Here is a 22,969-nt window from a genome sequence, read left to right as displayed (position 1 = left end):
TCTCTCTCTCTCATATATATATATATATATATATATATATATAGGATATTTCTACAGAACAGTAACATATGTCCTTGTAAAAATCTGTACCTTTTTAAAACATTTAACTGAAACATCCATTTTTGTTTAGCTTTGTTAATCAAAGTTGTTTTAAGAATCAAAACTAGGTTGTGACTGATATCAGTACATAACAGTGCCTATAATTTAATTTTCTCTTTATACAGACAAATACATTTTAGGTTCACTTGACCAAGTTCTTACATACCTTTTAAAGGCTTCAATGTTGTCCTTTAAAAAGAAAACAGCAGTGTATCATTCCAGGTTATATGAAGAGAAGTATAAAGTGTGTTCTTAATCTTTCAGTTTATTTAACAAAAATATAGTTAAATGACCCAATTATTTATATTTTCTGAATTAATTTTATAGGATGTTTTATAATTAATAAATTTCTACTTTAAGTGTAAATATAAAAAGGGAGATTTTCAAGGTTCTCACACACACACAAAAAAACCCAGTAGCTTTCAAGAGTAGCAGGGCAGTGATACACAGAATTTAAAGTTACTTTAAAAAAACAACACATTATGGGAGTCAGAAGGACACAGGAATTCCCTATAGGATAGGCTACGGAAACCTGTGCCTCAAGTTTGACTGGCATTCAGGCTGGAGTTCATAACCAGCCTAAAGCACTTGATTTAGAACTAGACTAAATTAATCTAGCATTTCAGAGGCTTGCCTGTGGCCATATTTTATTAGCTTTGCATTTTATCACTACTAAAGGTCAAATGCATTTGAACTTTTCTGATTATGAATTTGAAAGGATAATCATTGCATATTAAAGAATTTTGAGGCAGGCTAGCATTCAGTACCGAGGAGTGTTGTGTATGCCTTCATTCAACTATGCATTTACAGGTGTTTGTTTCAATACTGTGGATAGACAATTTCGTTACTCATTTTATATAGATGAGGAAATGGAGCTGCATAATAATGAACTAACCTTTCATTGAGTAACTTTATTTCCTTTTGTGTGGCAGGCACTATGCTAAGGATTGGAGAGTTAGTGATATATTGATAGACTGATCCCCTGCCTTCACAGAACTCAAGTTGTCCTAGGGTGAGGAGACAGATTAACAGTGTCAAGAAGCAGCACCTTAATTGGGTGCAGTGAAAGTATAGGTGAGATGAGACTTAACACCGTTGGTTGCTATTGGGCAGACACAACTGGAGCCATGATTTTGTGGGTTTTTTGGAAGTGGATTCAAAAGAGTAGTGTAAGGTGAGGAAGCAGAGACATTGAGGATAGATAAGTTTTAGAGGAATTTTGAATCTTTTTTTTTTTGCACCGGGGATCAAACTCAGGTCTTTGTGCTTGCAAGGGAGGCGCCAGAACCACTGAGCTAAATCCCCAGCCTGGAATTTTGCATCTAAAGAAAGCAAAGAACTGGGTTGGAGTGGAATGTGGATGGGAGCAGAGTAGGGGAGGGAAGTGTGGAGCAGAGCCATTGTAACTGGCATGTTGGCATCTCTGTGACAGTGTTTCAGCAGTGGGACCTCGGAGAAGAAGGTCCTGAGCAGGATGACCTGTTACTATTGGGGGCATTGGCCTTCTGTAGGAGTTGATTTAAGGAAAGCAGGAAGTCTGGCCCCAGAGCTCTTGCTTTCAGCCATCCAGCCATGCTGCTTCTGCCAACCTGGAGGTGGCCCATCTGCGAGTAGACATGTTTGAAATAGTTGGGGAAATATGAGTATGTGCTGATGGTGATTGTGCTGGGTAATTATCTTTTCTAAGGCTGGGGATTTATCTCAGTGATGTCCCGCCTGCCTTGCAAGTATAAGGTCCTGAGTTCAATCCCTGGTATGGCCCCCCCAAAAAAAAACTTTTCTAGGATAGAGGTATATAAGCAAGTTTTGAATGGTAAAGTGATGAATCTTGGGTTTATTGTATTTCCCACAAAATAAGACTGGGCCTTATATTAATTTTTGCTCCAAAAGATACAAAAAGGCTTATTTTTAGGAGATGTCTTAGTTTTTCATGTACAGCAGTCTATATTCACGTACAGAATCTACACTTATTCATGTACACAAATCTACATTTATTCAAATATAGTTATGTCTTCTTCTGGAACATCATCTTAACTCTCAAACCCCTGAATTCTGGCTTGAATTTTTTGCCACTTCATATACTGTAGAACCATTGACCTTAGTTTCTCCTGTTTAGCAGTAGAGCTCTCTTCCTGTCCATGTGGACTGCTTGTAGTGCATTGGCAACACATCTGTCAGGTGATTTTATCCCATGCATTCTTTATCCAAGTCACAACCTCTTGCAGTTAGGTTTCACAAGTTGCCATTAAATCAAGTGTTAAATGAAGACTTATGAGACAGGAGTAGCAACAAAAATGATGACAGGTAAGAATGATGGTCCACACAGAAAATGATGAAAAATTGTAGGTAGGAAAATTCAGAAAACATTTCTTTACTTCCTGAGGTAGGGGCTACATAACAAGCATCCTGAAAGATTATTCTAGGGCTTATTTTCCAGTTATGTCTTATTTTTGGGGAAATACGGTATTTTGAAATACTCCAGTGTAGATGTAGGTCAATGGTGAGGTCTTAGGTTTAATCCCCAGCACGCTTCTCCACTAAAAAACCTCAAGGTTCTCGTTCCTCTCCTATTCCTTCCTCCCAGAAGTAGGGAAACATAAAACAGACCCACAAAGTTAGTATCTGTGATGCTGGGTAAAGAAATACAGGTTTGTTACATTTTCCTCTGCTTCTATGCATTTTTACCATTTTTCAAAATAAAAATTAGAGTTATATGGAGGTTTGCTGGATTCTGCTGTGTAACCAGCTTAGTACCATGGATCCTTTTTTCACTGTATGTCTCCCCCATCCAGGTGGCTATCACTGGACAGCTTGGTGTGAAGCCGCAGACTGGCAATAGCATTCCACTCACAGCCACTAACTTCCATATCCAGGGTAAGGATGTGCTGCGGCTGCCACCCTCTTCCATCACCACAGATGCCAAGGGCCAGACGGTTCTACGGATCACTCCAGACATGATGGCCACGTTGGCCAAGTCCCAGGTTACCACTGTCAAACTGACCCAGGACCTCTTTGGGACAGGAAGTGGCACTGCAGGCAAAGGCATTTCTGCTACCTTACATGTCACCTCCAACCCCGTGCATGCTGCTGAAAGCCCGGCCAAGCCCAGCTCTGCCAGTACATCTGCATCCACCCCAGCTGGTACTACTGTGGTCAAAGTGACGCCTGACCTTAAGCCAACAGAAGCCTCGAGTTCAGCCTTTCGCTTGATGCCGGCCCTTGGTGTGAGTGTGGCAGATCAGAAGGGAAAAAACACAGTGGCCTCCTCAGAAGCAAAACCAGCTGCCACAATCCGCATCGTGCAGGGCCTAGGTGTGATGCCTCCCAAAGCAGGCCAGACCATCACTGTTGCAACCCATGCCAAGCCAGGGGCCTCGGTAGCCAGTGGGTCTGGAACGGTCCATTCTTCAGCAGTGTCTTTGCCCAGTATGAATGCTGCCATGTCCAAGACTGTGGCTGTGGCTTCTGGGGCTGCAAGTACCCCCATCAGCATCGGGACAGGAGCCCCGACTGTGCGGCAAGTCCCTGTCAGCACCACAGTTGTGTCCACGTCCCAGGCTGTGAGTAGCATCAGTGGTAAAGAGTGGCCCTCTGCTCAGGGAACTTCTCTATAGATAATGGAAATAGAAACCCTGTCCATATTACCTCATTTGACCCAAACAGATTTACTTACCAATAGACCTTTTTTTTTGAAACTTACAAAACTCACAGAAGCATAGTAGTACATGCATACATTCTTGTAAAATATTAAAGATGGTGCTGGAAGCACTGAGTGAAATATAAAATTTCTTCCACTGCCCCTCCAGTTCTCCCTTCACAGGGGTTGATTGTTGGTAATATGGCATTTATCCTTCCAGTCCTTTTCCTGAGTATTTTCATTTGTATACTTGTAGTTTAAAGAAAACAAAACAAAGCCATAAGACTGCTGAGAGCCTCTCTCCCATATAAAGTTGCTTTATTTATTTTTAAAGAAAAGGTCTTGGAGATTGTTCTAGGCCGTACACAGAAATTGTGTTCTCTTTCGTATAGCAATCTATAGAATGGATTCTGTTGCAAGATGCATTTCCACTGTTACCAAGGCCATGGTGAGTGCTCTTGTACATGTGTTTGAACATATTTAAGTATTTCTGAAGCAGAGATTGCTAGGATGAGTCATGAAGTTCATGTATCAAATGCTTTCATGCTCTAATTGCACTGTACCCAGGACACATCAGCTTACATTCCTATCAGCAAGTCTGCTGTGTCCCTCAAAGTAGCCAGGCTGCTTGTTCAAGTGCATTCCTGCCTTACTGATGGAAAGCAGTTCTCTATCACTTTTGCTTCCCTGATCACCAGTGAGGTTGAGCTTCCAGTCATGTGGAGCCTGCCTGCTTCTCTAGTGACATGTAAACCTTGACTCAAGTTTTGAGAAGAGCGGTATTTGACTTTTTCCTATTGTTGAAGGTGACCCGTATAATTATATATGTATAGAAATGTTTTCTTCTAGTCTGTCCTTTTTTATTACAGTGCTGGGGATGGGACCATGGGCCTTGGCATGCTACACAAGCACTCTGCCATTCCTCTAGTTGTCCTCTTTGAACCTTTAATTTGGAACCTTTAACTGTACAGAAATTTGTCATTTTATCTGATTAGTTCTATCAACTTTCTTTTAATGGTTCTTAGGTTTTGAGCCTGTACCTTCTTTACCCCAGGGTTATAGAGATAGCTTTATTTTCATAAAATTTGAGTTAAAAAAATCATAATTGGTAGTTCATTTGAAATTTAGTTTTGTGAATGGAATGAGTGATTTAATAATTTTTGTTTTTTAAATTTTTTTTGTAATGGGGATCAAACTTGGGACCTTGCACTTATGAGGTAGGCAGTGGCACCACTGAGCTAAATCCCTGGCTATAATTTCTAAAATTAGTGCAAAATTACAAACTGTTTCCTTTCCTGATAGCTTGAAATAACCCCATTTATCACACCCCTATCCACATGGGTGTGTGTCTGAATGTGTGTGTGTGTGTGGCCTCAAGGTAAGAAGCACTGTTCTAATGGGATAAATAATGTAAAAAGTGGCATAGGAAAAGCTCAGTAATTTTGGTTAAGAGCCAGAATGATGGAGGACACATGTTATTAAAGTAAGCAAACAGAAAACCCTGACAGTGTGGTTTAAAAGAAAATTGTTTAGCTTTCTGTATCACAGAAGAAGAGTAAGGAGGGCCGTGGACATAACTCAGTGACACTGCAACTGCCTTGCAAGTGCAAGGTCCTGAGTTTGATCCCCGGTACCACACACACACACAAAAAAAAAAGGAAGCAAAGAAACTGCTTACCTACTAACCCTGTCCCTTCTTAAATCCTAAAACAAAGGTCTGCAGTGGTGTCTCCTTTGTAGGCAGAAACAAATGGAGAGTATTTGGCAGGGCAGGAAGTAGTAGGAGGTGCCTTTCTCCTGTCCAGTCATCTAGTTAAGCAAGTTCCATTTAGTGTACTGCTTATCTGAGATGTCATAAGCATCCTTCAGAATTAATAAAGTGACAAGTGAATCCCTGTGGAGGCAGCATCTTGAGGTATTTTCTGCCTGCTGTCATCTGTAATAGGCCGCAGATTTAGTAAACTTTGCAGAGGTGGCCTGAGCCCTGGAGCAGTGTGAGTGCCTGGCCACTTCAGAATTAGTCTCCTCATGGGAGATGCCCAGGTCTTTTCCAGGTTTAATCTACACAAGATTTTATTACATATAAATTGGATTACTGGGTTGGGAATAAATTCAGTGGTAGAGCCCTTGCCTAGCATGTGTTTGTTCCCTAGCCCTTCAAACAAAAATAAAACCATCCAAGCATCAAGCATTAGAAATGAAGCAGCCTAAGAACAGGATGTAGGTACAGTGACCAGTCTTTTCTGTTTCTCCTCCTCATTGTTGTCCTCTTTCTTTGTGGTGGTTCTTGGACCTTATTAGCTTGTCCCCAACTAACCTCTTATCTCTGGGAGAATCAGAAAGCACCTGGAGAATGTGGTAGTTCCTCCTCTGTGTGCTGCACTTCTCTGTGGTTCACCAATGAGCCTGCATTCCAGTGAGGGAGGACAGGTGGCACTGCACTTGCTGTGTTAACTCCTGAGCATCCCATTCTTCCTCATGTTTGTTTCATCGCAGTTTCTGTGCTCCCAGCGCTGTGCCATCTGTTAGCACCAAAGTGTGTAGTCTGCTTCTCAGGCTCGGAATCTAGGAGTGTGCATTAGTAAACACACATTTGCCTTTGTGGTTCAGGTTTTATCCTAATGAAGGATACAGTTACTGTCCCTTAGGTAGCATGAATGAAGATGCTGTGACCCATCAATTGACACCTAACTGGCATGTGCCCTGGAGCTACCTAGGTTCAGATTCCTGGTAGGAACAGGGACTGAAAGCACCTGTAGTGTTTGCCCCTCCTTTCTTGTCCTCTCTAGGTGACCCTTAGTGGTTTTCCTCATCTGCTATTATCCATGGAAACTGATTGCTCTTTCTTTGTAGGGGAAGCTGCCTACACGTATCACAGTCCCGCTCTCTGTGATTAGCCAACCAATGAAGGGCAAGAGTGTGGTCACAGCCCCCATCATCAAAGGCAACCTTGGAGCCAAGTGAGTGCTGTTTGTAGTGAAGGGCAAGTGCTTTTAATGTCCTTGTCACGGAATGGGAAGTTGGCTGGTGTTTCTGCTCCTTCCCTCATTTCCTTTTTGAGCTCACCAGTAATATTTATTGAATGCCTAGTACTGTTTTCTAGGGAGAGGAACTAAAAAAAAATAATAAATTAAGTGGTAGAAAAGCAAAAAAGGTAGGGCATGGGAAGTGCTGGGTTGGAAGTGTTAAGGTAGGCCTCAGGACTGAGGAACCTCCCCTTGGATAGATGACAAGTTCTTGTGTCCATGACTTAAACAGAGGTGTTAGGCCTCAGGACTGAGGAACCTCCCCTTGGATAGATGACAAGTTCTTGTGTCCATGACTTAAACAGGGATAGAGAGCATGGTGAAATTTGTCCGGAAGTCTCAAGCTTGTGTGAAGAGGCTGTTGGGGAGAGGGGGAGTCTCGTTTTTGAAGAACGATGTCTTACTGTGTTGCCTAGGCTAGCCCAACTCCTAGGCTCAAGCAGTCCTCTGAGTAGCTAGAGCTACAGTGTACTCTGCTGTGGTGAGCTGGGGGTGGGGGTGGGGTCCCTTGCCAAGAGCACACTGAGGGTCCTGCTTTACTGCTGCTTGGCAAGGGTGTAGAGTGTAGGGCCATTTTATTTATTGCTCTGGGGCTTTCTGGGCTTGTTCTTTTCTCCTGCTGTAGGAGGGATAGAGGCTGGAAGAAAGGTGTTCTTAGTACTGGTTCCATTTGATTGCAGAATGCTGGAATTTTTCACGGGCCCTAGACCTCCCTGTTGTCCTTCAGTACGCAATCTAGATATGGACTGGAAGAATATCCTGCGATGTGGTTATACCTTACACCTGCTTTTTCCCTCCACAGCCTCAGTGGGTTGGGCCGCAATATCATTCTTACTACCATGCCAGCAGGTACAAAGCTCATTGCTGGCAATAAACCTGTTAGCTTCCTCACTGCCCAGCAGTTGCAGCAGCTTCAACAACAAGGTCAGGCCACACAGGTAAGGTCCAAGGCAGACTCTTTGCCATTATCAGGCTTCTCTGTTACTTTGCTGTTTTTAACTGTTGAGCCCACTTGCAATCTACTGACCAGACCTTCTCTCTTTTTAAACAGGTGCGCATCCAGACTGTCCCTGCATCCCATCTGCAGCAGGGCACAGCTTCTGGTTCCTCCAAAGCTGTCTCCACTGTTGTTGTGACCACAGCTCCGTCTCCTAAACAGGCACCTGAACAGCAGTGACTGTGAGAGAGGTGGTTTCTGTAAGGGACCACACCTGATTCATTCTGGCTGAAAGGAAGAGAGCAGGGGATTGCATCTTCTTCCGAGCTTGTCTGTCTGAGGCAGGCCAGGGGGAGGATGAAGGCAGGAGTGGCCTAGATTCTGCTGCCACGCTCCAAGTAGAGTCCCAAGAAAAGTTCTCTCCGGGCTTCCTGACTCTGCCTTGTACCAGTCCAGGGGAAGGTTCTGGTAGTATGGGAGGTCACAGTTAACAGCATACAAGCCAAAGTTCTCTCCTAAGAGTAGGGAAGGCTTACCGGTTACACAGTGGGCAGGCAGTGAATGAGCCTTGTTCTATGTGACAGTTGTATTTTTTAACTTCTAGTCTTTATGACTCAAGGTCTTGATATGAGATTTGTGTCCGGAAAATTTTGTGTAACTTATTTTTTTAAAGAACCCATTGTATATCTTTGTCAAATTAAAATCTGGGCTGTAGCCCCTTCCCCCAAACGGATTACTTGTTAAAATAGCAAGAATTTTGTTAAGTTGGGGGCTGACTTGATAATTACAGGGTTGTAAGATGGGGAAAACATGTAGGAAGTGAGGTGATACGCATTCCCTGAAACAGGATTAGTTTGGCACTGCCTCTTAAGATGGCACTGGGACTAATTGTGGTCCCTGCTTTCACCTGCCAACATTGTCCATGGCAAACCCATTCCCATGAAGTCCAGAGCTGTGGACAGAGCATAGAGCAGTGATAGTGACAGCACAGACTTGTTAGTTCAGACAGGAATCACAAACTAGGTCCTTGGTGTAGGCCACTGGTTTTTGTAATCAAAATTTTATTGGAACAGTCTGTCCCCATCCATTTATGTAGTATCTATGGCTGCCTTCAAATTAGAAGGCAAAATTGCTGGATGCCATAGAGACTGGATGGCCCTTATTCCCAAACTGTTTCTTCTATATACTTTTGAGAATAAACCTTGTTGACCCCTGCTCTAAAGGGTAGTTAGCAGGATGAGGGCTTAGGTGTGCAAGGTCAGGTGTTGCCTGGCATTCCTACTTCAGAAGAGGTCAGTCTGTGTTTGAAGTCATTTATTCCTAGCTGTTTCCCACTTCATAGCTCTGTCAGCTATAGGAGAGCTCAGGATAAGTCTTAGAAAGTCCTAAGTACAGAAGGCACTGGTGGATGACAGTGTACAGCTCTCGTTGTGGGGCAGAGGTAATGAATGGGCCAACTTTTCTGCAGTGACAGCATTTCCCTATCTCGAAAGTGTCCAAATTATTAAAATTTTGTCTTTAATCCACAGAATGTGATTATTTTTTGTGGGGTGTGGGTGGGGAGGTAAGTAGAAATGGCCTGATTTAGATGGTAGCTGAACCAAGGTTGGGTGATTGGGCAAGTTGCGAAGAGTGGCTTATTGGTTACCCTGTGATTTTACTATTTCGTTTGGTTCTTAAATTCTGTCAAATATATGTCATCAGCCTCCTGTTAACTGTGTGAAGGTGGGAGTCTTGAGTTGAAAAAGAGAGCAAGGTGAAAACCTAATCGTCTGATCCCAAGTTCCTTTTCTGCTGGCTTGTATGGGGAGGTGGCTGGGATGTGCTTCAGTGAGCCTTGGGACAATCAGAGTTGGGAGGTGGAAAACTGATTCCAAAGAGCTAGGGTGATACAGGGTAAGAGTGAGCTCTCGATGGGTGTGGAGGACTGGCTCAGGAATAAGTGAGGGCAAGGTGCGAGATGGGGACTTTGGTGAGGAGAGGGCCTTTTACCTGAGGAAAGGAGAGTCCATCTGTGTTTTACAGTACTCAGATGTGTACATCATTGTTACTTACAGAGTCATATTTCACAGAAGCCATGTTACTATTTCTAAACAAGAGAAAAGAAATTTGAGATATCCTGCCTCAGATATTACTGCTAGTTAAAAACAAATCCCTTCTCTATTTAACAAATGATCCCACAGAAAAGTAGCTGTGGTACTCAGCTTCAGCTCTATCCACCCTTTTATGTACTCTGCCTGTCTGCTGTATGTTGCCAACATGTGTGACCTTGAAAGCAAATATCATATACAGCCCACAGGCCATTTCAGGATATCGGGGTGGGGCTGCTCCCCGAGAAGTTGGGGAATGGTGTGGGTGGGAGCCCCACCTGGAATTGCTCCCGGTGATGGTACCGATGTTGGCACCCACATGCTTGTTGTGTGCAGACCTTAGCGCTTCAGGCAACGGGCTGTTGTGCTGGGTGTTTTGCAGGGAGCAATTCCTGTAGAGTTGCTGGTGGCAGTCACTGAGTGTCTAGGCTGTGGCTGGCAGATGTTAAAATTACTCAGACCACATGCCCAAGACAAGATTTGATGAATACTTTAATAGCACATTTGAGCATGTTTATGCCAGGGTTCATCACTTCCATGATGGTATCCCAAACCAAGCTGTGTGAAGGGCACTGAAAGAAATTAAATATTTTATACTTTGGACTTACTCTGGAGAATACATTTCCTTAAAATATTTTTCCCTTGAAAAATGTCACGTGTATCTTTTCTATGAAAGTAAAGCAGAGAACTGTTCATCTTCTCCAATCCTAAGGAAGGTGCATATATGTTTTTATGACTTGTTAACTGTAAGTCCCGCAGTACTATTTGAACAGATGTTTGAGTTCCTGCTCAGCTAGCAAACTATGTTAGATCTGGAAAGAGGACCCAAGAGTTTTATAATAACCAAATTAATGCTATTAGCAGCTCATTCCTAAACTGTGACTTCAACTCTGAAAGGCTGGATAGTCCTTCCTTAAGTTCAGTTTTTCTTCTAGAGGGCACGTAGATCTTTATATAAATTCTCTCTACTGGATTTGTTTGAAGTAGGGTGGGGTAGTAAGAAGGACTAGACAGTCAAGTCATACTAGAGACTTGCTTTGCCATGTGGTAGCTGTGTGTCTTTAGACTGACCAGCCTCTGAATTATGGTGTGGGCTTAAGGTGTAGTCAGTGATGAGACCAAATGAGATAGAATGCATCTCAGAATTGAAAAATGCTGTACCGAGGTATTCTTTGGTCTCTTAAGACCTTTCAATTTGGTCCTAGCCCACTTTTTCCATTTATATTCAGAACTATATCCCCATTCAATTCTCCATGTCCTTTCAGTGTTCTGTTGTTTTTGTATTACTGTTCTCTATGCCTGGAATGGGCATTTTCTTTCTATAGGGCAAACTCCTCCTTTCTTCTCCTTCATGTCTCATGGTTTGTGCTTAACGTTCACAGTGCCCATCACTGAGTATTCACCTGTAAGTTTCTCCCTAATGTGAGTTTCTCAGCTCCTTACTGAACCCATACTGGATTAATTCTTATAACCATTTCAGTGCTGGTGAAAAGTGAATGTTTAATATCTATTGAAGGAAGTTTTAGAAAAAAACACATCCAGAATCAAGACTATGGTATCAAAACTTAATTTACTAATTCAGAATTCATAGCTTTGCTTAGCTATGTTAAAATTCAAGCCCTTCCATAACCTTACATTCTCTCTACCTCATTGTACACATTCTTCTCTGTCCTTTTATTTCCTGCCTCTCCTTTAGGGTCAACTTGGAAGAGTCAGAACAGCTAATTCCAACTCTCAGTTCAGCTGCTAACTAACTTTCTGATTAAAAAATTACCTTTGGCCTAGTTTTATAACTTATCAACTGTGGAGCTGCAATGTTCTGATATGATTAGTTAGAAAATATTTAACAACATTTAAGATAAGTTTGTGAATTGCTTTTGATTTAAAAAAAATACCTAAGTTAAAATTGTGGTTCTAAATTAAATGCACTGTCATTCACATATCTCCTGATATCTTTTTGATAAAGTACCTGCTTCCTTGGAGAAAAAGAGGCAAATTATCAAAAGTAGCTGGATTCATACTTTGTTTCATCCAGAAAGCCACTTCCTGTTTTAGGATTTCAGTCTGGTTTCTGTACGTGGAGACACATGGGTTTACTGCTTACAGGTATTATTACTTCAGCATTCTTTATGAAGGATATTATTACACTACACAGACTTTAAATTATCATTAAAAATCCAAGCAATAAGACACACAAAGCAGAGGCCTAATTTCATGTATTAGAGCCTCCAGCTAAGTGAAGTGCTGTATATACAGTGCTGTAGGCGCAAGCCTCAGAACAGGGTAGGAGCTGCATTCACTCCAGCTGTTGGGCTCAGCAGGATGGGAGGTCTCCATCTCCGCATGGTTTAATCTCTTTCCTCATCTGAGCCACTCAAAAGGGCAGTCTGATAAGTGTGACTGGACTTCAACTTCTGAATCCCAATTATCTCTCCTCCTCCATGTCGGTTCATCCGAGTCAGAAGGCTGTAATAAATCATGAGTGAATTAGATTCGCCAGAAAAGTCTCCTTATTCTCTCACTGAAGGACTATTGGTCCTTAAAGCCTTTCTTCATGTCTGTATTAAACACAGTTATTATAGGTCTACACACCTGACTTCTCAGTATTTTTAAGTAATAAAGGGACTCATGGTGATGGAAATTTCATAATTGAGACTAAATTTAGGTCTGTCATCCATTTTGTTTTTTCACTGACCAGAGAGTAGAACTAAAGGAAACCAAGGCCTTAGTCCATTCTATTTGATCTATGTGGGACACTTTCTAGGTGAGGTATGTCTGCTTTGACTGGAAAAACAAGGACTTCAGAGGAAAAAAGGCAGCTCCAGGGCAGTTGGACCATAATTCCTCATGTTAAAAGTGACCCTTGCACTGCAAGGTGCTGCCATTTATTAGTTGGGTGACTTGGGTCAATTAGCTTTCTGAAACCTTAGTTCCCCCTTCTGTAAAGAATCAGTACATCATAAAATGATGAGGATAGAAAGGGATAATACAGGCTAAGTGCTTTCTGTGGCACTTAGGACACTTGGGACACAGTGTGTGCAAAGAAGTTAATAGTTGTTTCAGTCTTCACGTTGACAAGCACTTTAGAGAGCACTTCCGCTCTGGCTTTTTTTTTGTTGTTTTTTGTTTTTGTTACTGGGGAGCAAACTCTGTCCGTTGCACCTGTGAGGCAGGTGGCGGCAGAACCACTGAGCCAAATCCCTGGTCCCTCTGGCTGTCTTAATAGTCATGTTTCTGAGAAGAAGGCAAGGCAAGTCCCGAAGTCAGTGATGGGTCAAGGATGACAGAACAGGGTCTCAAGCTCAGTACTGATTACCAGCTCAGAGTTTTCTCCAATTTCACCACAGGTTTAAAAGTTGACTGTGACCCAGGCAGGTCAGGCACCAAGCCTCATCAAGGTTGCAAATCAGACTTGTGATACCCACCCTGCAACCATAGTGTGTCTTTGACAAATTTGGGCATATAATTAGCACATTAAATGTGGCCATTACCATGATTTGGGGGGTTGGTTAGGATGGAAAACTTGACAAGAGTAACGCTCACTTAAACATACCAGTAAACAAGAGAGTAGTTGAGGGCCACAATGCAGAGGGCTACCAGGTAGTGCCAGCAGTAGCACATAGTGATGAACATGATGTTGGCCTTGTCATTCTGGTCCCATTCAGGTGTCCCAAAAGGTGGGAACAGCACAAATCCAATCTGGTGGGTTAGACGGACATATTGGTCTTTTGGTTAGTTAACCTGAGAAGCAGCTCAGGCTTCTTCCATGGCCATCAGAGTGGCTTGGACACTCCCTACTATCTCATGCAGGAAAGTTGCTCTAAATTAAATCACACAGCAGAACCTCAGGGCCTGCATTTCATGTGGGCAGTTTAACGAGTTGGTCTCATCCCAGGCAGCAGTGCTTGCTGTGTGATGTACACAGGTTCTTGCTTGTTAATGCACCAGCAGGATATTAATGGAGAAAATTGTATAGGGATGAACAAGAGGAGAAAAAGGCTACCTAAACCCATTCCCGTGGTCGGTCTCCTGTATTTGCAGTCAACATGTCACCCTGAGGACTTCTTTGGGCATTCTCAAATACTCTTTCCCCCAGTCTAGGCCCTGTGTGGATTATTGGTGTGAATAATCACCTGCCAGAACCAGGTTCCCTGGAAAATAATGAGACTGGTTCGGAAAAGTTCCAGCACAATATTGTCCCGAAAGATCACCTCTAGGGCTACACTGATACTTCCTCCAAATAAACAAAATAGCAGGAGTGAGTGGATATGTTGGTCCAGCAGAGGTCTGTCATGAACGTGGAAGTAGAAGAGAAAACCTGTGGTAAACCAAAAGACACTCATCAGAGACTTGGCTTTTTTCTACTTGGGGGATTAGGGGCTTTTCCACTATTGGACTTTCCTCCTACACCTGTTTCGAGGCTGGGTTCTTTAGCATTTAGGAAGTCAGTTTTTATGTAACATTACAGGATAACGAATGGATACATATAATTTTGTGGATGTGTTAAGACTAGCAAAGGATGTAACTTGAGTGCAGAATCCATGGTGCATTTTTTTTTTTTTTTTTTTTTTGGTACTGGGGATCGAACTCAGGATCTTGTGCTGAGGCAGGCAGCAGCACCACTGAGCTAAATCCCTAGTCCTACTGTAGGTATTTCATAACATTGAAAAGCTGACTAGTACAATGGGTGTCCTGAGATTTGTCATGGAGGCTGGACAGTAACACCTCAGCATATGAGCTGTATAGTTTTTCTTCCAAACCAAAAGGACTAATCTCCCCCCTCCCCTAACATTCAGCCAGTCCTGTGGCATTTTGTAAGTAGGTGTGCACACACACCCATGCACAGATGTGTGCACATGTGTGAACATGCATCAGTGGCATCAGGAAGCTGGGAGGGCTTGTGCAGAAGTTTGAGAAGGTCCTCCCTGTCTCAGTCTTCCATGAGTTGCCTTGTGGAATTGTTATCTGGACATCCAGAGCACAGGACCAAACCGATTCAGTATTTGGTAGTACTGAGAGTTGGATTTGCTGGGGAGGGTTGTTGTGTTTGCTTTATTTCTCATCTTTTGTACTCTGATCCCCCATAAATTATATCTGTCTCTCTTTGCATTTCTCCATTTTAAGTTACCTTCAATAAATATTGCCACAGCCATGACCAATCTGTCCACTCCCAAGGGGATGTGGGTGACCAGGAGGGTGAGCATGTCAACAATTCCTGAGACTCCGAAGAATAAGTACATAGTACTGTGTTGCCAGTTCATTAGTTTTACCCAGTGGTTTTCACGGTAGAGGTGGAGGTGGGGCCCATCAGGAACAAACTGTTCTGCCAGGATCCCTGTAGGGAAATGAATAGAAAGTGAGGAGGGAAGAATAAGTAGCCTTGAGACAGAAACAACAAAAGGCATGAACACAGTCCAGATATGGTGATGATGGCCCACAGGTCATCAGACTGACTTTGCTACCTCAGGTGAGGCTATTTCAGTATAGAAAAAGTGTTTGCTGAGTGATCTGTGTAGACACCTGGTGGATGTTGGCCCTTTGAGGACTGGAGACGGGAAAGAAGCTATAGAAACATAGCCACACGCAGATCCTGAGGGAGTTTATCCAGCAGCAGAGATGAAAACAAGGCATTACTTAAGTGAGAGTGGCTGATACATCTTTGGGCTCCCCTGCCAAGTGAGCAATGAAAGAGATCCTATGTTGATCCTTCTGCTTGCATCACCTCTTTGGAAAGGCAGGAGGTTTGCCTTCATGCCAGGTGTCCAAAATGTTCATCTATTTCACAAAGTCTGGAAAATGAATTAAAGATTCTGGATATGATAGGGAGATTGCCTGGATCAAAAGACCCTGCACTTACCGATGAATGAAAACAAAGTCCTGACAGTGGCTTCAATGAGCTCAATACGCTGCTGAAGATGATTTAGCTTGTTCTTCTTCCCTCTTTGGTGAAAGTATTTCAGTGGGTACTTCACTGACCACCACAGGCCAATTATCAAGAAGAAACTACCTGGGAGAGCATGGCCCTTGAAGTTTGCCATCAATGCTCTAGGACACATAAAATGTTAGGGACAGCTGTTAGGTGGCTAAGTGAAAAAGATGTACAAATACATATTTTGGCAGGAAACAGCACATGCCTGAGCTTGTCAAATCATAAGCATTCAGAAGGATCAACTGATTTCCATAAGCCTTTATAGTATTACTGAAATCCTGCAAGAGAGTTATGTGATGGAGAGAGTACCACCCCTTATAAGGCTTTAGAAAGGTGATTAAGACATGAGGCCTCCTGCATCATGAGGGAGACTAGGTGCCATTAAAAGGGGGCTTGATGGAGTTGGTCCCCTGTTGTGGTTTGTTTAGATGTTTGCTCAAAGCCTTCAGGTGGACAAATTTTCTGCCAGAGCATAACACACATAGGTAGGAGTCCAACTGCCAAAGCAGTCCTTATTCCCAACTGAAACCTCTTGAGAATGGTCTTTACTCATTTTATTACTGTTAACATTCTTTTGAGCTCTGACAATCTCTCATCAAGCTTTTCCAGGGCTACTTCTCCAGTCACTTTTTCCAAACCTTTCCAAATTCCTCCTTCATGCCAGTTCCAAAGGCTTCTAAACCACATGGATAGGTAGTCACAGTAACAACCCCACCCGCTTCTGTGGTACCAAAATCTGTCTTAGTTATTTTCTTCATTGGGGGGACAAAATACCCAATACCCACAATTTAAGGAAGGAGAAGTCCATTATTGATTGGTTGATTGTTTTTTGAGACAGGGTCTCCTTGTGTAGTTCAGGAAGAAATACTATGTAGTTCTTGAACTCACTATTGCTGGCCTTGAACTCACTTTGTAGCCCAGGCTGGTCTCAAAACCATGGCAGTTCTCCTGCCTCAGGAGTGCTGGGATTACAGGTATGTACCACCACACCCAACAGAGAGGTTTAGTTTGGCTCACAGTTTGTAGATGTTTCAGGACATATTTCACTAACTTCAAGGCAGATGGCATGGCACAGGAGTAGGTAAAGGATTGTACATGAATCTTTGGGGGGCCAGGGGCAGAATGTTATGGTTTGGGTCTAGATGTCTCCCCAAAGCCTTATGTGGTCATAGGCTAGATATAGTGTGTGAAGCTGGAATTGATTCATGATGCAGTGCTAGGCTCAAGGGCACTAGGATTAAGGGTGTGAGTGCAGTGCACCCTAAGTAGTTTGAATAAGATAAAAGGGGCAAGGAGACATTGTGAAGCTCTGTCTTGTTGCCTTTGCAGCCTTGTGCATGTGATGTTGTTTCTCCTCTTCAATGTCTGTTTGCCATTCCTGTTTTAGAGCCAGCCAACTATGGACTGAAATCTCTATGAAACGTAAGCCAAATAAACCCCTTCCCCTCTAACTTTGTTTGTGAGATATTTTGTCTCAGCTATGAGAGGAAAGTAACTAATATATCTGCCCCCTTTGCCCCTGGGCTTTGCGTGAATTCAGCACTTGCTTGACACCAAATGCTGGGACCTTGATCTTAGACTTCATTTAACAAAAAATTTTTATTGGTACATGTTTGCCGTACATAATGATCATATTACTCATGGGGAGTTGGTACATATACATAATGCATCTCAGTTCTTTGTATCCCCTTCCCTTCCCTGCCTTCCATCTCTTGGTCCCCTTTCCTTTTGTTGTCATTGTTGTAGTTTTTTTGTAGACAGGGTCTTGTTATGTAGCCCAGACTGGCCTTGAACTTGTGGCGATCCTCCTACCTTAGCCTTTCAAGTCCTGGAATTACCAGCATGCGCCACCATGTTTGGCTTCCTTTCCTTTTGCAAAAGATCCATCTCCCTATTTCCTGTTGTCCATTTCTTTAATTTTACCTATTATGTTTTGACATTTTCACATAAGAGGATCTGTGCAATATTTAAGCTTGTGTCTCTGATTTACTTAACATTATGGTCTCAAGGTACATCCCTTTTCCTACAAATAACTTAAGTTTATCCTTCTTTATGGCAAAGTAGTACTCCATTGTGTATAAATACCACATCTTCATCTGTTGATGGATATAAATAGGCTGCTTCCAAGAGTTAGCTATTGTGAATTGTACTGCTATGAATATACCTCTGTGTGTACCACTGTAATATGATGGCTTTTTAACTGTTTCAGGAAGACATGTAGAAGGGGAATCGCTGGGTCACATGAAATTTCTATTTTTAGTTTTTGAGAAATCTCCGTACCAATTTCCATAACGGCTGTACTACTTTACATTATCACCAACAATGTAAAGGGGCTCTTTTTCCCCTAAATCCTTGCCTGCATTTGTTGTTATTTGATTTCTTGATGATAGACACTCTTTCTGGGGTAGGAGATAATCTCAGTGTTGTTTTAATTTGCATTTATCTAATGGCCAGTGATATTGAACATTTTGTTATTTATTGGCCATTTGTACTTCTGAGATGCATCTGTTCATTTGAGTTGTACATTTTTTGACTGAGTCTTTTATTTTGAGGGGCTCTAATTGTTTTTCTGAGATCTCTATATAATCTAGATATTAACCCTTTGGGGCATAGCTGGCAAATTTTTTTGTAGGTTGTCTCTTTACTCTGTTACTTGTTTCCTTTGCTATGTAGAAGCTTTTAAATTTGATATGATCATATTTTTGATTCTTGATGTTATTTCTTGGGCAAGTGGGCTTCTGATTAGAAAGTCTTAGCTTATTGCTTGTATCTTCAAGACTTTTACCTATTTTACCTTCCAGCAAGTAGTTTAAGTTTTAATGTTTGGAGCATTGATCTATTTTGATTTTAATTAGCTACATAGTGAGATATATCAATCTAGATTCATGTATGCAGCCAATTTTTTCAGCACCATTTATTAAAGAGGCCATTTTTTCCTCCAGTGTATGTATTTGGCCCCTTTGTCAAAGGTTAGATAGCTGAATGTGCCTAGAGTTGTTTCTGCATCTTTTATTCTGTTCCATTGATCTATATGTCTGTTTTTGTGCCAGTATCATGCTGTTTTTATCAGTGTAACTTTGTAATATAACTTGAAATATGGGATTGTGATGCCTCTTACTTTGTTCTTGTTTCCCAGAATTGTCTTTGCTATTCTGGGCCTCTTCTGGTTCTGTATAAATTTTAGGATTGTCTTCTTTAGTTCTGTGAGGAATTCTCTTGATACTTTGATTGGGATTGCATTAAATCTACATAGAAGTTTTGGTAAAATGGTTATATCGACAGTCCTCATTCTGGCTCTCCAGGAATAGATGATATTTTCTGATATCCTCTTCGATTTTATTTTTCAGAGTACTGTAGTTTTCACTGTAGAGGTCTCTTACTTCCTTGGTTAGGTTAATTCCCAAGTATTTTTCATAAAGCTATTGTGAATGGTTTTGTTTTCCTAATTTCTTTCCTGGTGTACACAAATGCTATTGATTTTTGTGTATTGGTTTTTTACGTCGCCACCTTGCTGAATTTGTTTATTAGTTCTAGAAGTGTTATGGTTTGTATATAGATGTTCCCCTAAAGCCTCATGTGGTCATAGGTTGGGCTTTTTGGAGGTAGCTGGATCTGGAGTGTGTGATGCTGTGATCAAGGGTGTGTGATTACTAAATTAGTCCACTCATTGGTTTGGCATAGTTACAGGTAGGGTTAAAGGTGCCCCATCCTGGGTGTGAGTGGTACCCACCCTACTGGTAGGTAGACTGGATAAGATGTAAGGGATAGAAAGAGGGCTGCTTGTTGCTTGCTACTGTTGCTGGTTGTCTTCTGTTGCTGCCTGCTATGTGATGCCTCTCTGCCATGCTACCCTGACTTGGAGCCAGCTGATTATGTCCTGAAACCTCTAGAAACTGTAAGCCAGAATAAACCTTTCTTCCTTTATCTTTGGGTAGTGAGTGTTTGTTCTGAGCAATGAGAAAAGTAAAACAAGAAGCCTTTTGGTGGATTTTTTTTTCATCTTCTATGTAAAAGATCATGTCTTCTGCAAATAAGGATAGTTTACGATATATATTCCTTCTATTTCTTTCTTTTGCCTGGTTGCTTTGACTAATGTTGGGAGTAATATATTGAACAGGAGTTGTGATAGAGGACATACCTGTCTTGTTCCTGATTTTAGAGAAAAAGGTTTCAATTTTCCCCATTTGATATGATATTGACAGGTTTATCATAAATAGCTCCTCATGCTGAAATCAGGTCCAGCTTGTCCTATTGAATACCTACTTGAGTTCGAGGGAGATGTCCATGTGCTGGAATTTGGGAACTGTTCTGATTTGTTACTCGGATTTTGTCATTGACAGGACATGCCTACCTCCCCAGCCAGCTTTTCCAGTCCCTATTTTCCGCTTTTTTAAAAAAAAACTTTCATATATTGGTCTAGAAATGTTAATTTATTTTATTTTATTTTTTTTCCATGTGTACAGGGGTAACACATCGTACTAAATATGTAAGGTCATATCTACGTGGGTTTGATTACAGAAACTAATAAAATATTCTCTAAATAATGAAAAAAGAATAAGATAAGACTATAAGAGCGAGAAGCAATTTAAATATGTTCAGGGACCGTTTTCATCTCCAGAATTAAGGATTATTTTGATGTTACAGCATTGCCTTTTCTCTTTTACTTTCCTTTTTAGTTTTATTTTAGGATTCCCTATTTTTAATGTTCATACAGAGATTTCTTTAACTGAAATACCGAATAGTTTCTTTGGTGTGAAAAACTGTAATAGTACACAGGATCCTAATGAGACAATTAATAATGTGAAATAGGAAGTAAAGGGCTAAAGGTGTAAGGAAAGTGGGAAGGGCGGGGGAAAGGTAATAAGGGAGAGGAAAACAATATGAGAAACTGAAAAAATGGAAATAAAGTGTTTGTAAATGGGGAGGGGAGGAGGGGGTGAAGGGAGGGCAGGGACAAGGGGAAAAATGAGAATCAAGACCTATTATGTAAAGATACAGAATCCCAATGATGAATGTAACTGTATTTGTATACCTAGATTGTACCAATAACCTCAATAAAAAAGAAAAAAAATTTCATTAAAGTATTTAAAGAGTATTGGTGTTAGATCTTCCCTAAAGTTTTTATAGAATTCAGCAGTGTATCCATCAGGACCTGGGCTTTTCTTAGTTGGTAGGATTTTTATTACTGCTTAAATTTCATTGCCTATTACTAGATTATTCAAGGTTTTGAAATTGTGGTTAAGTTTGGTAATTCATATGTATCTAGGAGTCTATTTTTTCTGAAGTGTCCAATTTATTGGCATGCAGGTTTTGGAAGTAGTTGCTAATAATCTCCCAGATTTTGGCAGTGCCCATTGTGATGTCATTTTCTTCCTTTTAATTGCTTTTAATTGGGTCTCTCTCTCTCTCTCTCTCTCTCTCTGTAAGATTGCTAAAGGTTTGTCTATTTTGTTTATTCTTTCAAATAACCAAATCTTTCATTCTTGTTTCTTGTATTGTCTTTTTAATTCAATTTCATCAATTCTGCTCTCGATAATATCCTTACTTGTACTAGCTTTGTATTTGGATTATTGTTTTTCTAGGACCTTCAGGTACATCATTAGGATATTTATTTTGGCTTAGTCTGTTTTTCTGATGTAGCCAGAGATATACTTTCCTCTTAGGTTGCTTTCATTGTGTCCTATAAATTCTGCTATGTTGTACTGGTGTTATCATTTGATTCTAGGAACTAATATCTTTCCTGATTTCTTCTGTGACCTAGTGATTATTGAAGAGTGTGCTGTTTAATTTCTATGCATTTGCACAATTTCTGTGGGCTCTTTCACTATTGATTTCTATTTCATTGTGCTATGATAATATGCATGAGATACTTTCAGTGATTTTGCATTTGCTTAAGCATGCTTTATTGGCTGGTATGTGGTTTATTTTGGAGAAAGTTCCATGTGCTTCTCAGAATGTGTATTCTATTGTTGTTTGGTAGAGTACTCTGTAGATATCTATTAAGTTCAGTGGTTTGGTTCCACTCTGATTATTTGTTGATTTTTTTTTTTTGGTCTAGTTGATTTTTGACATTGTGATGTTGTGGTTCCCCCACTATAATTGTGTTTATGTTTATTTGATATTTCATGTTATGAAGTTGGGTGTGCTTGTGTTCAGTGCATTTATATTTATAAATCAATATGTAGTGACCATCTTTGCTCCTTCTGATCAGTTCTGGCTTGAAGTCCACTTTATCTGAATATAGAATAGCTACTTCTGCTTTTTTATGCATGGAATATTATTTTTTAGTCTATAAATTTCTTTTCATATTAAATGTGTTTCTTTTTTAAAATGTGTTTATTTCATACAGCATATCATTGGGTGTTGTTTCTTGGTCCATTCTGCCAATCGGTATGTTTTAGTTGCTAAATTAAGACCATTCACATTGAGAGTTATTGCTGAAAAGTTTTGATTTATTCCTGTCACTGCATTATTTTTCTTTCTTTTTTGGGGGGAGTACTGGGTATTGAACTCGGGTCCTTGTGCTTGCAAAGCAGGCAGTGAAACCACTGAGCTAAATCCCCAGCCCACTGCATTATTTTTCTATTGCTATTGTCTTTGTTTTTCCTTTTGTTTAACTGCTCACCTGCCTGGTGTATTCATTCTATTAGACTTTTGGGCATTGTTAGCTTCATTATCTCTTTCTAGGATACCTTTGAGAATTTTTTGGAATGCTGGTTTGGTGATCATGAATTTCTTAAGGTACACTTTCTCTTGGAAATACCTTATTTCTCTGTCAACTTTGAAAGGCAGTTTTTCAGGAAATATAAGTAATTTTCTTCTCTCTCTCTTTTCCTTTCCTCTCTCTTTCCTTCCTTCCTTCCTTCTTTCTTTCTTTCTTTCTTTCTTTCTTTCTTTCTTTCTTTCTTTCTTTCTTCCTTCCTTCCTTCCTTCCTTCCTTCCTTCCTTCCTTCCTTCCTTCCTTCCTTCCTTTCTTTCTTTTCTTTCTTTATTTTCTTTCTTTATTTTCTTCTTTTCTTTCCTTTCTCCTTTCTCCTCCCCACCCCTGCCATCAAAGCTACAGATAGATATAGGATGGGTCAGTTCTAGTACAAGGAGAAAACAGGAAACAACTTCATTCCACTAGAACAATAAATGTTTAGATTTATAATAATTTGGATAACCAAAGAGGCTAAGCCCCTACGAAATCTATCTTTAATAGCTATCTTCTATCTCTTCTGCATTCCTTTCAAATAATTTGGCTGTGTGGCT

The 22,969-nt window shown here is 41.0% G+C and overlaps 2 protein-coding genes across 7 annotated transcripts in view; one reads left to right on the top strand and one right to left on the bottom strand.

The window, feature by feature from the left end:
• Window positions 1-10,497, top strand: part of Nfrkb (nuclear factor related to kappaB binding protein) — a 37,081-nt gene extending 26,584 nt beyond the window's left edge. Inside the window, exons 23-26 of one of the 3 annotated variants that reach the window (XR_783462.2) lie at window positions 2,892-3,659; window positions 4,129-4,184; window positions 6,590-6,696; window positions 7,565-7,645. Coding sequence is in view for 2 of the 3 variants with exons in the window: in XM_010640106.3 (XP_010638408.1) it covers window positions 2,892-3,659; window positions 6,590-6,696; window positions 7,565-7,700; window positions 7,814-7,939 (1,137 nt within the window). In the remaining variant the exon portion in view is untranslated. Of the gene's footprint in view, window positions 1-2,891; window positions 3,660-4,128; window positions 4,185-6,589; window positions 6,697-7,564; window positions 7,701-7,813 lie in introns of those variants that run through there. The other 2 variants (XM_010640106.3, XM_010640107.3) reach the window with 2 other exon arrangements.
• A 385-nt stretch (window positions 10,498-10,882) lies between these two features.
• The window catches only part of Tmem45b (transmembrane protein 45B), a 52,000-nt gene continuing 39,913 nt past the window's right edge, over window positions 10,883-22,969 (bottom strand). For all 4 annotated transcript variants that reach the window (XM_010640108.3, XM_010640111.3, XM_010640109.3 and 1 more), the window contains exons 3-7: window positions 15,647-15,834; window positions 14,918-15,124; window positions 13,923-14,107; window positions 13,343-13,488; window positions 10,883-12,255 (exon numbers count right to left, since the gene is read on the bottom strand). In XM_010640108.3, the coding sequence (XP_010638410.1) occupies window positions 12,138-12,255; window positions 13,343-13,488; window positions 13,923-14,107; window positions 14,918-15,124; window positions 15,647-15,827 (837 nt within the window). In that variant the 5' untranslated portion in view covers window positions 15,828-15,834 and the 3' untranslated portion in view covers window positions 10,883-12,137. The remainder of the gene's footprint in view (window positions 12,256-13,342; window positions 13,489-13,922; window positions 14,108-14,917; window positions 15,125-15,646; window positions 15,835-22,969) is intronic.

This window comes from Fukomys damarensis, unplaced genomic scaffold (genome assembly GCF_012274545.1).
Source record: "Fukomys damarensis isolate Sample0158 unplaced genomic scaffold, DMR_v1.0_HiC HiC_scaffold_16, whole genome shotgun sequence".
NCBI lineage: Eukaryota > Metazoa > Chordata > Mammalia > Rodentia > Bathyergidae > Fukomys > Fukomys damarensis.
Note: the sequence above shows the minus strand (reverse complement) of the source record. Positions and strands in the feature narration are given on the sequence as shown.